This window comes from Globicephala melas, chromosome 2 (assembly GCF_963455315.2).
Source record: "Globicephala melas chromosome 2, mGloMel1.2, whole genome shotgun sequence".
NCBI lineage: Eukaryota > Metazoa > Chordata > Mammalia > Artiodactyla > Delphinidae > Globicephala > Globicephala melas.
In genome coordinates, this window is record NC_083315.2 from 49,159,415 (window position 1) to 49,172,247 (window position 12,833).

Sequence of the window (12,833 nt, forward strand, 5' to 3'; positions counted from 1 at the left end):
GTCTGCATACTTAACATAGATTTAATATTTCTCTAGGCCAAAGATCATAGGCTGAGTTTTTCTCTGACTAGAGGACAGAGACAGGAGAGAGGGAGGAGGCTGTCTGCGATCCCTTTGTTGTCACAATTTACAAAGAACAGTTCACAATAAGAAAAGTGATAAAAAGCTTAAATCAGCCCCCCAAACACATCAGATCCAAAGTGGGAAAAAGAGGAGGAACTAAAATGTCCTGAGACTGTTCTGGTTCCAGAGACTGTCAGACACTTTACTGACCTTATGTAATAAAACTTGCTTGGTGGCCCTGGTGGTGGAGCAGGGAATCTAACCCAGACATAGGTCACAAATCCGCACTTCATAAACATCATGACGTGAGTAATGAACCAAAAGTCCACCACCACAGAAACCAACTTGAGTCCTTCAAGGGCAGAAACTGCACCTTCTGGTGGACGTGTTCTGGATTCAACTTAGAATCCTCCCACCCAGCCAAGTGGGACACCAGAATGCTGAGTCCCAGCTCCTGTTCCCACTGCACACTCCAGCCTCGTCCCGCAGGCCTGTCTGACCATCTGGGAAAGGCTGAGCCCTCAGGGAGGGATTCTTTTTTTTTTAATCAGATATAAAGTGGAAACCACCAGCTTCCCATCACCACCCCTGCCTCACCCATCAGTCAGCAAAGGCACCACCTTCTGGGATAAAGCTCAACAAGTCTCTTCTACAAGCTGTCGGCAGGAGTTACACACAAATGATATCTCAGCTGAACAGGCTTGGGGCAGGGCTGCCGGCTGGGACCTCAATCACCACTCAGACTTCTGTTTTTGTGAAATAATACCCTCCACCTTCCATACGGCTTGCAAAGTGCAACCCATTCATGAGTTGAGGGCCGTGTATACAGTGCTAGGCAAACAGTACTGAGCAAGTGGGAACGTTCTGCATGAAAGCCTTCCATTTCACTTGAGGCAAATGCTCTTTCCATGCAAAGCTCCAAATACAGAACTCTCCCCCCTTGGAGCTCTTAGCACTTGCTGCCTCTCCTTCTCTTTAGGCAAAAAATGTGGAGTGCCTCATCACAGGGCATACGCTGTGTGTGTGTCTCTCTCTGCAATGCCACGTTTTTATCTTCTCTCTTAACAAAATACTAAGTTTCTATCATCTCATTGCCTGTCATGGGGCTTGCACACAACAGGCTGACCGAAGGAAACAATGGGAATTTTGCTTTTCTCTCCTTCTACGCTTTCACTGAGATGCTTCGCCAGCCTATGCTCTATCTGCTACCCCTCGGTGAGCTTGTCAGAGACCACTACTCGCAGCCCACTCTCCAAGGACTGCTCTCGGAGCCTGTCCCTAAGGGTAGGGCCCATCCCAAAAGAGGTCAACTGCTTCACACCACGGCGAGTCTAGAACACCTGTTTCCATTCTCCAGCAGTGTTTCCTGAAGGCCAGGGCCAGTGGCTCCATCCCAGGTCCCCAACACCTTACTCTGCAACAGGGAAAGATGAGGAAACCGAGGAGCAGGGAGGGGAAGGGCTGGCATTGGGCCGCTCAGCTACCCGGCAGCAGAGGAGTCTCGTCAGTGCTTTCTGCAATAAACAATGATGCTTGTGTGTTCACAATTTCCATGCAAATTCCATCTGATCGTGAGGCAGGGCGGCCCCCTACTCCTCCTTGCCTTTTGATTACCCACCACCTGTCTCTCCATCCTAGCTTCAGAGATGAGAAGATGCTGACGAGAGGTCTGCATTTATTTTGATAATGGTGGAAGAGTTTGAGACTGGTGGTTGAAGAGTTGGCATATGAAAGTCCACACTTTACACTTTTAAAACTGCACGATGTACACCAGGCTTGTTTACGAAAAGAGAATCTGCACTGGCTCAGGCTAAACCAGTCACCAAAACCACTCACCTTTTATTTACTAGTGGAAAGGGGGTCTGAACACCATCCCGATCACCATTTCCCTCTCACAACCACTTAATCCCTCCTCACACATCTTCAGTGGCTCCTCTCTAAGCTCTGAGGCTTTCCATGTTAGAACAACACTGCCCAACAAGACAGAGTTGCAGTTACCCAAAAAAACAGTATAAACCTTCCCATGGGACCAAGTCAAGTTGAGGGTCTTAAGTCCCCTGACCCCACAGCGTTAGCATGAAATTCAGTGAATCTGTGGCTGCAGCCTAACCATTTCCTCTGCCTGGTAACAGGCAGAAGCAACAGTGGGGCCCAGAGAGCTGTTGTATCTAAAATGTAAAATCAAATTAATCCTGCAAAACAAATTCATCTTAAAATGACAGTCCGTTAAGTTGGCTTTGGCTGTTTTATCAATTGCCTCTCAATAAAATACTGCTTTATTTAAGCAGACCCAGAAGTTCACCCCCGCTCCTAGTCGCCCATCTTGGGCATCCAATGACTTTTCCAAGGATTTTTTTCTTAGCAAACAAGAAATATTTGTTGAGCTAAAGAAGCATTCTTCTGAGAAAATGATACATTCTCAGAATTCTATTCATAAGCAACGATGGTGTCAAGATCCTTCGAGCCTTGACTCCCACAGTGAATGTGAAATGATGGCCACAAAGAGGGGGCGGCTGGGGTCAGAGGGGCAGGAAACCCACTGATCTCAGAAGATGATACCATGTCACCTAGACTGTACCACCTGGACGGTGCACCCAGCCCATGAGTGAAGTTACAAAGAGGGAGCATGAAATGCCCCATCCTGCATCTGGGCTGCTCTGTCTTCCCTCATGAGTGGAGGAGAACACGAGGGACATTTCCTGCAACACTGCTTAAAAACCTGTTCCAAAGCTTCTTTGACACAGTTATGCAAATGCTTCTAAAAGAAGTATCAACGTATTACAAAATAATCCAATCATTTCAAGTCCCCTGAGGAAGGGAACAAAAATACATCCTATAACCTATCTGAGGAACAGTCTAATAAGACCCTAATAACATTGTCGATTTAGCAAAGCATAAGGGGCCATTTGGAGGTCAAGAAATCAGGACAGAAACATCACACTGGGAACCACAGGAATAAAGCTTGCATTTTCTGGACCTAGGAAATCTGACTAGTTTCCATTTGTCTCCATATTACCACTAATACCTTCTGGGGTTAAAATAAATAAATAAATAAATAAATCCTAATTCGAACACTTCGGCTGCCCAGGAAGTGTTTCTAATATCAACCTTCATCTTGCCTTTTTTTGTATTGCAGGCTCTACGCTTCCTAATTTTCTTTTATTTTTTCACCCTTTTTACTACTAAGCCCTACTCCCCGGTCTTGGCAGCTGCTAAAAACCATCCAAGCACTTTGCATCTATCCAGAAACCCAGAACGGCAGCCTCGGTTCATAGATCTGCTGCTAAGGGCAGATGGAGGCGCGTCACAGCTGGGCCCTGCTTCCCAGGGGCCCCGGGCACAGACGGATCAGGGCCCAGGGGCTGCCCAGCCTCAGTCCCTGCACTCAGCGGCCTGCCTGCCTGCACCAGCTCCAGTAACCTCACAGCCTTCACCCGAGTCCCTTCATTAGGATTTGCAAAAACAAATGGGAGGCAGCTACACATGGGTCGGGTCTGTCTGCACCGTCTTAATGCAGAGTCCCCAAACACACTGCCTCTGTTCCCATCCCACGTGGATGCCGTGAAAAATGGCACAAAGAAAGGAAAGAGGACCCGGTGGTTGCTTGTGACCACGGCAGAGAAACAAAAAGCGATTTCTGTCAGATAATGAGCTGAAATAGAAGTTGGGCTTCCGGGAGAGGGCCTGACATTCCTGCACAGCATTTTCCCACCCACCTGATCCCCTTGAACGGAAGGAAGATCTAAGGGAGGACAGAGAGACCCAGTGTTTGTTTCCTGCACTGGGGGTGAGAGGATGGAAATAAAACAAAACAGCCAAAGCAGAAGAGGCTGGGTGGGAGAATAAAGTGGTATGCACGCGCACACGTGCACGCACACACACCAAGTTAGTATTACCCAAAGAAGAGAATAAACAGGCACATGCTTCAGCAGGGAGCAGGCAGTTAGCTACCTTTACCCTGTGAAACCTGCAGTTGTCACAAATAAAAATGTACGTCCTTGTTATCTTTACCCCAAATTGTGCCCACTCTGCTGCTCTCTGCGAAAAACACATTTTAAAAAGATAATATTTAATGTTAGAATCAAACAAGAATCTTGTTGTTGATATTCTTAATTCTTCCCAACACCAAGCCTGCAAGCAGAATAAATTCATATGGTTTGATAACCAAATAAATAGAGTTTACACGTAACTATAGAGGCCCCACTGGCATCCCCATATAGACATATGTACCTCACCGAATGTCCTTTAAAGATATGGCTTATCTGGACAGACACAGCAATTTGAACAATTTGGATTAAACTAGCAAGAACCACTCCTACACTATGCCATGCTATTTATGATAATTGAATTTTTGCAATTTAGAAAAAGCAATAGAGAAAGACCATATAAGACATGGCAGTAAACATACACAGTCAATCCAGTTTAATGCTCAGAATTTTAAATAACCTCAGAATGCAGCTCTTAGGTATTAAGTTCGACTTTTAAAAATAATAGCAGCTGCTACCATTTTCCAAGAACCTACTATGTGCTGTACCCTCTGTCCAGTGCTTTACAAATTCCAAACCTGCTCATTCCTGTTTCAGAGATGGAAGATGGGTCCTGGAAGCCTCACCCTAGCACCTGGGAACACAGAAGGCTAATGTATGGAATCCTCTCAATTCACAGACTGTTCCTTTTTTTAAAATTTTTACTTATTTATTTATTTTATTTTTGGCTGTGTTGGGTCTTCGTTTCTGTGCAAGGGCTTTCTCTAGTTGCGGCGAGCGGGGGCCACCCTTCATGGCGGTGCGTGGGCCTCTCACTATCGCGGCCTCTCCCGTCGTGGAGCACAAGCTCCAGTCGCGCAGGCTCAGTAGTTGTGGCTCACGGGTCCAATTGCTCCACAGCATGTGGGATCTTCCCAGACCAGGGCTCGAACCCGTGTCCCCTGCGTTGGCAGGCAGATTCTCAACCACTGTGCCACCAGGGAAGCCTCACAGACTGTTCTTAAACCTTTGCCATATGATGTCATTTGTCCATACTGGAATGTAGGGTTTTTTTTTTTTAAATCCTATTTTGTACAAAATTATATATTCTTGCAAATCTCAATCTTAAATACCATAATGGTCCACAGGGGAAACCCACACCTTCCAGGTGTGAGGCCACCTAAACATGCCTGAAGACCAGTCAAGTAGAAGGTGGCAGGCACATGATGGTAGCTGCTGCCTCCACAGTGTTGTCAGGGATGCATACGCTGGGAAAACCAGGAGTGAGGTCCTGGCCAGCAACAAGACACCCTGAACACTGCAGAAGAGTGGCCATGCTGACCCTGAAGGAGCACAATCTTCCCTGGACACTCTTCCCTGCCTACACAGGCCCCAGAAGCCCCCATCACTCCCTGACCTGAGATGGCAGCTGTCTCCCCCGAGCTCTAAGAAGTGCTCAGCCCTTGCCTCCTCCTGCAGGGCAGCTCACACAGCTATGAGGGCTCTGCAGGGAGCTATTCCTCCAGAGACTGAGAAGACAGGCCTGTCAGGAACTAGACAAAACCCCAGCTCTCATGACAACGTCCAGCTCACATGTGTTAGCCAGTGGCAGAACCCAGAATGGTCTAGCTTTTGGATTTCCATAAAGCTAGGGGGTTTATGGGGTTCCTTCTTCCACATAAAAGATCTGTACATGTCTTAAGTCCAGATTCCGAAGTTAGGCACAGTGATAAACAGATGCCTATTCTGTATCCTGTGTGTTGCAGACAGAGATTCCATCTCCTGCCCCCAGCGTTCCTGGAACACCTTGGCTGTCTCTTGCTTCCTCCAAGTCAGGGGGGCACTCCATCCCAGGATGGTGTCAGAGACCCCACCTCATGCTGCCTGAGTCCCGGCATCACACCATGTGCTAGAAGGAGGCGTGTTTCCAAGTCATGGCTCCCAGCTCCACTGCGAGCCAAACCTAAGTCCCAAGCCACCCTATGCACTCAAGTTGAGCAACGCAGTCCAGGACAGGATTAGCCACGGGCCCACACGTTCCACGTCATCCCCACTCTAGCAGAGAATGTCACGCTGGCACACACACAAGGAAAGCAAGATAGAAATATTAACGCAACAAAAGAAAGAGGCTTTTTAGGAGTAGGAAGAAACCAGAATGGTCTTACAAGTAGGCTTAACTGATGAGATGGGAAGGGAGTCCAGAATATTTTCCAAACACCTAGAATTGCAAAAATCACCCTAGGAGACTTATTCTGAAAGCTTTTTCATCTCTAAGATGAGATCCCTATTAAAAAACAAACTTCTGAAGGGAGCGCAAGAGAGTGACACCTTAATTAGGTGACACTGAGCCGAGAATGAAGCCTTTCAATGACAAGGCACGGGAACTAAGAGGCGGGGTCAGCTAAGAGGGTCCACGGGACAGAGGGGCACAAAGTGCCTCTCCATCTTGGTAACAGGGTCGCCAGTCAGGGAGAAGAGAATGCTACCTTTATGCGTGACTATAGAAGGCAGAGAAGTGAGGCCCAGGGGCATGTGACCCCCTTCTAAATAAAGAAACCCCCACACTGGGAGCAGCCAACCAGAGCAGGGGCCTTCTAGGGGGAGAGAGACCAGCTCCGAGCTACACACAGGCCGGAGCCCTCTGGACGGTCTGCCCCTTCCTCTCGGATGCTCAGGCCTCCCTCTGCCCCACGCGGACACGCAGGCCCCTACCCTGGTCCACAGTGGCAAGAGACTACACGGTATTTCACAGGGGGAAATCTCCCTCACAAGAAGCTTTAAAAAAGAAAAAGAAGAAGAATTAGCCAGAAGTGTTAGGATGAAATAATGCATGGGGTCTCAGGGCAGAGAAACTGTCTCCCCACCTCATCTCAATGTAGCAGGTGATTTACAAAAACTTAAACAAGCCCCCCACTTTTACCTGGCAGGCCTGACATATCAATCTGTAAGCAAATGAGGAAGGGGTGCAATTCCGCCCCACACACCAATACCACCCTTGTGAGGAGTGTCCGATAAACAAAAACAGAAGAACATGTTTGGGGGGAAAACACGTAGAATTATCTTTTTTACACCACCTGCCTTCATTTGAAGTCCCTGACCCCATCAGTGAGACGGCAGTATAATGTGTTCCTTTTGTCAATAAAGGGAGCCATTTCCTGCCTTGTCACTTGAAGGCTCCGCTCTGCTATTTTTCTGGTTTCTCATCTCGAAGGCAGTAGGAAATGCAACAAGCTCCGGGACAGCTGTTCCCAGTCAATGCCTTTTTAATTGCAGTAAGGCTGCACCACCAGCGAAGCCAACTTCCAACACGGCCAGGCTTGCAGGCTTGGTGGATTGCCTGGCAAAGACCAGGCCTGCTCACAGGCAACATAGTGATCCGAGTGGACCACAAGCTGTTCACCCTGACGGGTTACAAAGTACTTGGAGACTAACTTCAGCAGTAAGTTTTTGGATTTTTTTTTTTTTTTTTTGGTGAGGGGGGTGTAATACCTGAAATCAGGTACCAGAAAGCCCCAACGCAAGCAAACACCACACACAGTTAGGCAACACACTGGGTGGGGAAAGAAGCACAGGTGCCCAGAGAAGGTTCACCCCATTCCCTCCGTGGACGTGGCCGACCTCCAGCGAATAAATGAACAGCACCCCAGGCCAAGCTTCAACTTTCAAGATGGTTCCCACCCTTCTCCATCATCTTTGGCTTTGAATCATTCTGACCGGGGCAGGGGAGAGAAGAGCTCCCACCCATGGTTGACCCTCCCAGCCAGTTATGAGCTGGGGACGGTCTGGGTGACTCCCTGGGAGCAACGACCATGAAAATTACACAGGAAACATCCGCATTTCATAATCCTCGAGGCTTTTGGCTCGCTGAGGACTGTTACTCCACACCCTTCTCTGCGCAAGGGGAAAAATGTATTTTCCTGACAGTCAATCTTTCACAAAGCAGGTGCGTGCTCACCCCTGGGGGGACAGCCACGCTGACCAAGCGTTGGAAGATATGCCCAGAATTTACTCAGCACCACAGACAGGCTTCTCCTCTTCAGGAAGGGCTCACCGGAGTCCACAAAGCCCTGCAGTCCTCCAGCAGTGGGCGGCCAGCTGGTCAGTGGGGGAGAACACCACCGCGGTCAAGGACCTGAAGGCACAAGGCCAGGTGCACAGCCTGCTTCATGGGGTTTCACAGGCTCCTCTACAGGATTTTAGGGACAGGAGCCTCTTGGTCAGCATGCGTGTGGGGAAGGTCACTGGGCCGAGACAGAGAGGCAAGAAGGCTGGGGAGAGGCCGTGTCACCGAACACGGGGAGAGCAGAGGAAGGCAGACTAGGGAAACATTTCAGATGGAAAGGGCTTGGTGTCTGGTTGGAGAAGGAAGCATCCAGATGGTACCCAAGTGTCCGACATGGGAGCTTGGAGAACAAGAACACTACCCACAGGAGTGGAAACAAGGAAAACCCTGGGCTATAAATGAGGAGCCAGAGAAGACCACCAGATGCTGAAACGCCCATGGGGGTCCAGTCATGACAGCAGACGAGGTCGAGAGCTCACACAGAGGTCAGAGCTGGAGATGGTATTTGGAAGCCAGATGCAGATGGGAGGATGCTGAAGCAGTGGGTGAGATATTCTGGGGGAACAGGACAGTGGAGAGAGGGCCCAGGATGTTACTCTGGAAAACAGCTATTAAAGACTGGACGAGGAGCCAGAAAAGAGACAGCTGCACAGGTAGGAGGAGAATCAGTGACGCTGGCAGGCAGGGATGAAGGAGTCAACGGTGTCGCATCTCAGGGGGCACCAGTTACACTGTCATGGAAGGAAAAAGCCATACTCCATTTTTCTAAGGGTCAATCACTTTCTAGGAATGAGTAACTCAAGCCTGCATAAAACCACCCCTCAAAATTGTAAGACAACAGAGAAATACAGAAGCGGGCAGAGAACCCACAGCGTAGTAATTTCCTTAGCGGGGCTGTAGACGAAGTTGCCTGCCACCGCAGTCAGGATCTACAGAGGGAGTTTAAAGGAGAGCGTCAGGTGAAAACTGCCTATCAGCACTGCATAACTGAGTGTTTCTCCGTTATGTCAAAAATGTCACACATATCCCTGACTGGACATATCTCTCCAGATGCTCCCCCTCCGTCTGTAGCCAGCCCTGGGAAGAAAAATAGAATGGGATTCTTCTATGCTTAAATCTTTTAAATTGGCCATCTTAAGACTAATGTGGACCCCAAGGCAGACACTCTGTTTGGACTCAATGCCCTCCACCTGGCTCCTTGAATCGTTCCTAAGCTCTCTGGCTGGAGAGCTGTGGAGCACCACAGCACTGCAGTGCTCAGCCAGAGAGATGATGCGGGCAAGAACCCAGGGCCTTTGACGGCATGATCTAAAGCAGCATTCTCCAAAAGAATTAGAATGCGAACTACATCTGCAATTTCAAATTTTCTAGAAGCCATATTAAAAAGTAAAAAGAAACAGGTGAAATTATAGGAATATATTTTACTTCACCTCAAGCATCATTTTTAACATGTAATCAATATACAAAATATTAAGGAAATATCTTACTTTCTTTCCCCCATACTACACTTTGAAATCCAGTGTGTATTTTACACTTAAAAATATCTCAATTTGGATAGGCCACAGTTCAAGTACTCGACAAGACGTGGGGCTAGTGGCTACTCCACAGGACAGAGCAGGTCAGAAGGGAATCTATGCAAAGGGAAAGAGTTCTGATTCAACTAGAAAATCTCCAAGAAACCTACCAACGCTTGAGTTTTCAGGACAAGCTGAAGGGGAGACAATTTCCCTGAATGCTGTTATTAATTTTAAATAAATACTCCATTGTGAAATCACAGAAAAACATCAGGAGGCCTGAGACACTGGCCTGGGAGAAGGCTGCAGGGTGTGGCCTTGGAGGAGAGGGTGTCTGGCCAGCAGGCCCATCAGCATCAGTTGTAGAAGCACCAAGGCCCCATTTCCATCTCCTGGTCCTTTCTCATGGAGCTCTTCCTCTTTCTCTTTCTAATCTTCCAACAGCCCTATGGGGAAGGCAAGGGGCTATCACATTTTGCAGATAAAGAAACTGAGGGCCAAGCCAAGTTTAAGTTACTTGCTCATTTCTAGTCACGGCTACTAGACTTGGGCCCAGAACTCATGCCTCGCCCCTGCTCCAGGCTTCTTCAACAAGCAGCTGGCCAGAAACAGCCCAAAGTCCATAGTGAGACCTAAATATACCGACTGAATCACTGAACAAGTGCCCACCTAACGACTTTTTATGTAACACCTCCCTTTTGTACAGACCTTACGAGTTTTCAAATCAGTTTTGCACACACACGTGATCACCACTAAGGAATAGTATGGGGCTGCCCAATGGAACATTCTAAACATATCCAACTACAGCCCAGAATGGCTGGCTGGCCCACGGTCACCCGGGCCTCTTATACCACATCCAACATCTTTCCACGACACATGACACCTCCTTTGACGATGGCTTTTTCTTTTAAAATAAAAGTTTTAAATGTCAAGACTACTTGAAAATATTTTTTGTTGTTTTCTCAGAACTAGCAGGTAACCTAATGATAGGATACTATTTTAATCAATCACAAATATGACTTCAGCACAGTATTTCCCCCAACCTTAGCCAAAAGGGATTCTCCAAGTGGCCCAATGGTGTTCTCAGCTCTTCAAGGTCCTGGTTTCAGCCAGTGGGATCCCTCCCTTACCGAACCAGTGTTCACCTACCCGCTGATCCAATGACAGAGGGCAGGAAAGCGTGTGCTCTTCAAAGCAAGCATCCTTTCTCTGCTTCCACCCTGGCTGGCAGGGAACTGAAACAATGTTACCTGTGGGCTCTGGCCTTTGGTCTGTTTATTTTACACGCATCACGGTTTAGGCAAGCCTACCAATTTGGGATTTCTTGGCTCTCCGTGACTAGCTACAGTACATGGGCTCCTTGGGTCTCTAACTGGGCCAACCATTAAACAGCTATTTATAGCTACCACACTGCCTTCCAACCAGTGAGGGGAACCCTCCTGGCCAAGAGACCTAAACATTGCTGAAAGCAAGAAGACAAAGGCCCAGAGTCACATTTCAATACCCAACAACCCGGCGCTCAAGGTATCGATCACAATCAGGCAAGAGTTCAGTTATACTCAAAGGAAAATAAGCACACACAGCAGATGAATAAACGAGAATCTTCCAAATACCACCACCTGACCCCCAAGACCAGTAAACACATTGCAAAGTTCTTTCAATAAGTGATTCACAAGATTTGCACAATTCTTCAAGAAAGAGGTAGAAAAGAAAGGAAGCAGTAGCCTGGGGTGTACAAAGCCTGCAAGGTCGACCTGAACCTGGGACTCCTAGAAACTGGTCCAGGGTTCCCCTGCCCCCACCGCCTTGGGGTGGTGCTCCAAGGATGCTCCATCATAAACCAGGATGCCCAAGCACTGTAACGTCATCATTAAGGACCAAGGACTGGGTGCAGGTCACCACTTTCACAGGATGTGAATTAGCCTTTACCTTTCCTTTATTCCACAATATTCCAGGTGTACTCACGCTAAGGAAGCCCTGCGTTACCAAAAAACATCCTTTCACGCAAAGGATGGAAGAGCTGATACGTATGCAGCCTCTGACTGCCAGGGCTTAGGCACTTTCAAGCACACCAGGTCACCCTTCTCATCAGAAATTCAAAGCAGCAGTTCCTCAAGCCTCTAGCCCAGGAGTGCAGTGACGGTTTCTAGTGTGTGACTGGAATGGTCTGACAGAAGCCGGGATGGCCTGCAGCCAGGCCACAGTCCTGCACTTACCAGTTCCCAGATGCAAAAGGAAGCCCCTCAAGACCCCACATCCTAATTGCAATACAGCCGTACCCACCCGTCGGAACCACGCATTCAGAAGAGGAGGGAGGGCGGGGGAGGGGGGTAGAGAGAAGCAGGAGGGGAGCCACGGTCATATCCTCATCTTACTTTTCTGACAGCGGTTCGTGGTCCAGCAGCGGTAGTTGTACTCGTTGTTGATGGTCGTCTTCTCACACAGCGGCTTCTCCTCCATCGTCCCCGGGCACAGGTCCCCACACTCCTTTGGGGGTTTATTCCCCACGATGTAGTTATTGGACACGGCATCCAGGATTAGGGACCAGTCCACCGTGGAGAGGTAGCAGAGGTCAGCATTCTTCTCGATCCGGATGGCCCCACGGGTAATGTTTCGCAGGTTGTAGAGCCCAATATCCTTGAGGTTGGTCATCTCGAAGATGACCAGGGCGTAGTTGTAGAAGAGCTTCCAGCCACGGATGACTGTGAGGTTGGGGAAGAGGTCACCGAGGCTCTCGAGGCCGGCCACGCGGAACAGCAGCAGGTACTCAGTGATGACCGTGAGCTTGGGGAAGCGGTAGCTGCGGTAGTCCTCAGCCTTGGAAATGAGCAGGATGTGGAGGTAGCCCTCGATCACCGTGCAGTTCTCCAGCCGCTTCAGCTGCTGGTAGTCGTTGCGGATGTCGATGCCTGGCCCACAGACTGCAGGGAGACAAGAGGGGAGGGCGGGACAGGTCTCAGTTACAAGGAAACCACTTTTTAAAAACTATTTCCCAACCCATAACATGACCAGTTTCCAGGAAACCTATATTATTATTAAAGAAATAAGACCCCATTTAGGAGTGGCTGCAGGTGGGCTATCTGGGGAGCTCAGCAGCCAGCCATCCTTGGGGAAGTGCCCAGTCTGGGCCAGATGCTGTGCAACACACTCACTGTCACGGGAGGTGCCATCCCCATCCCACCAATGTGCAAACCACAGCTTAAAGCCCAGGGCCGCACAGGAGCACAG

General features: G+C 48.7%; 1 protein-coding gene across 2 annotated transcripts in view; it reads right to left on the reverse strand.

The window, feature by feature from the left end:
* The window catches only part of IGF1R (insulin like growth factor 1 receptor), a 307,950-nt gene that overhangs the window by 234,946 nt on the left and 60,171 nt on the right, over positions 1-12,833 (reverse strand). For both annotated transcript variants that reach the window (XM_060293894.2, XM_030873151.2), the window contains one exon: positions 11,981-12,526. In XM_060293894.2, the coding sequence (XP_060149877.1) occupies positions 11,981-12,526 (546 nt within the window). The remainder of the gene's footprint in view (positions 1-11,980; positions 12,527-12,833) is intronic.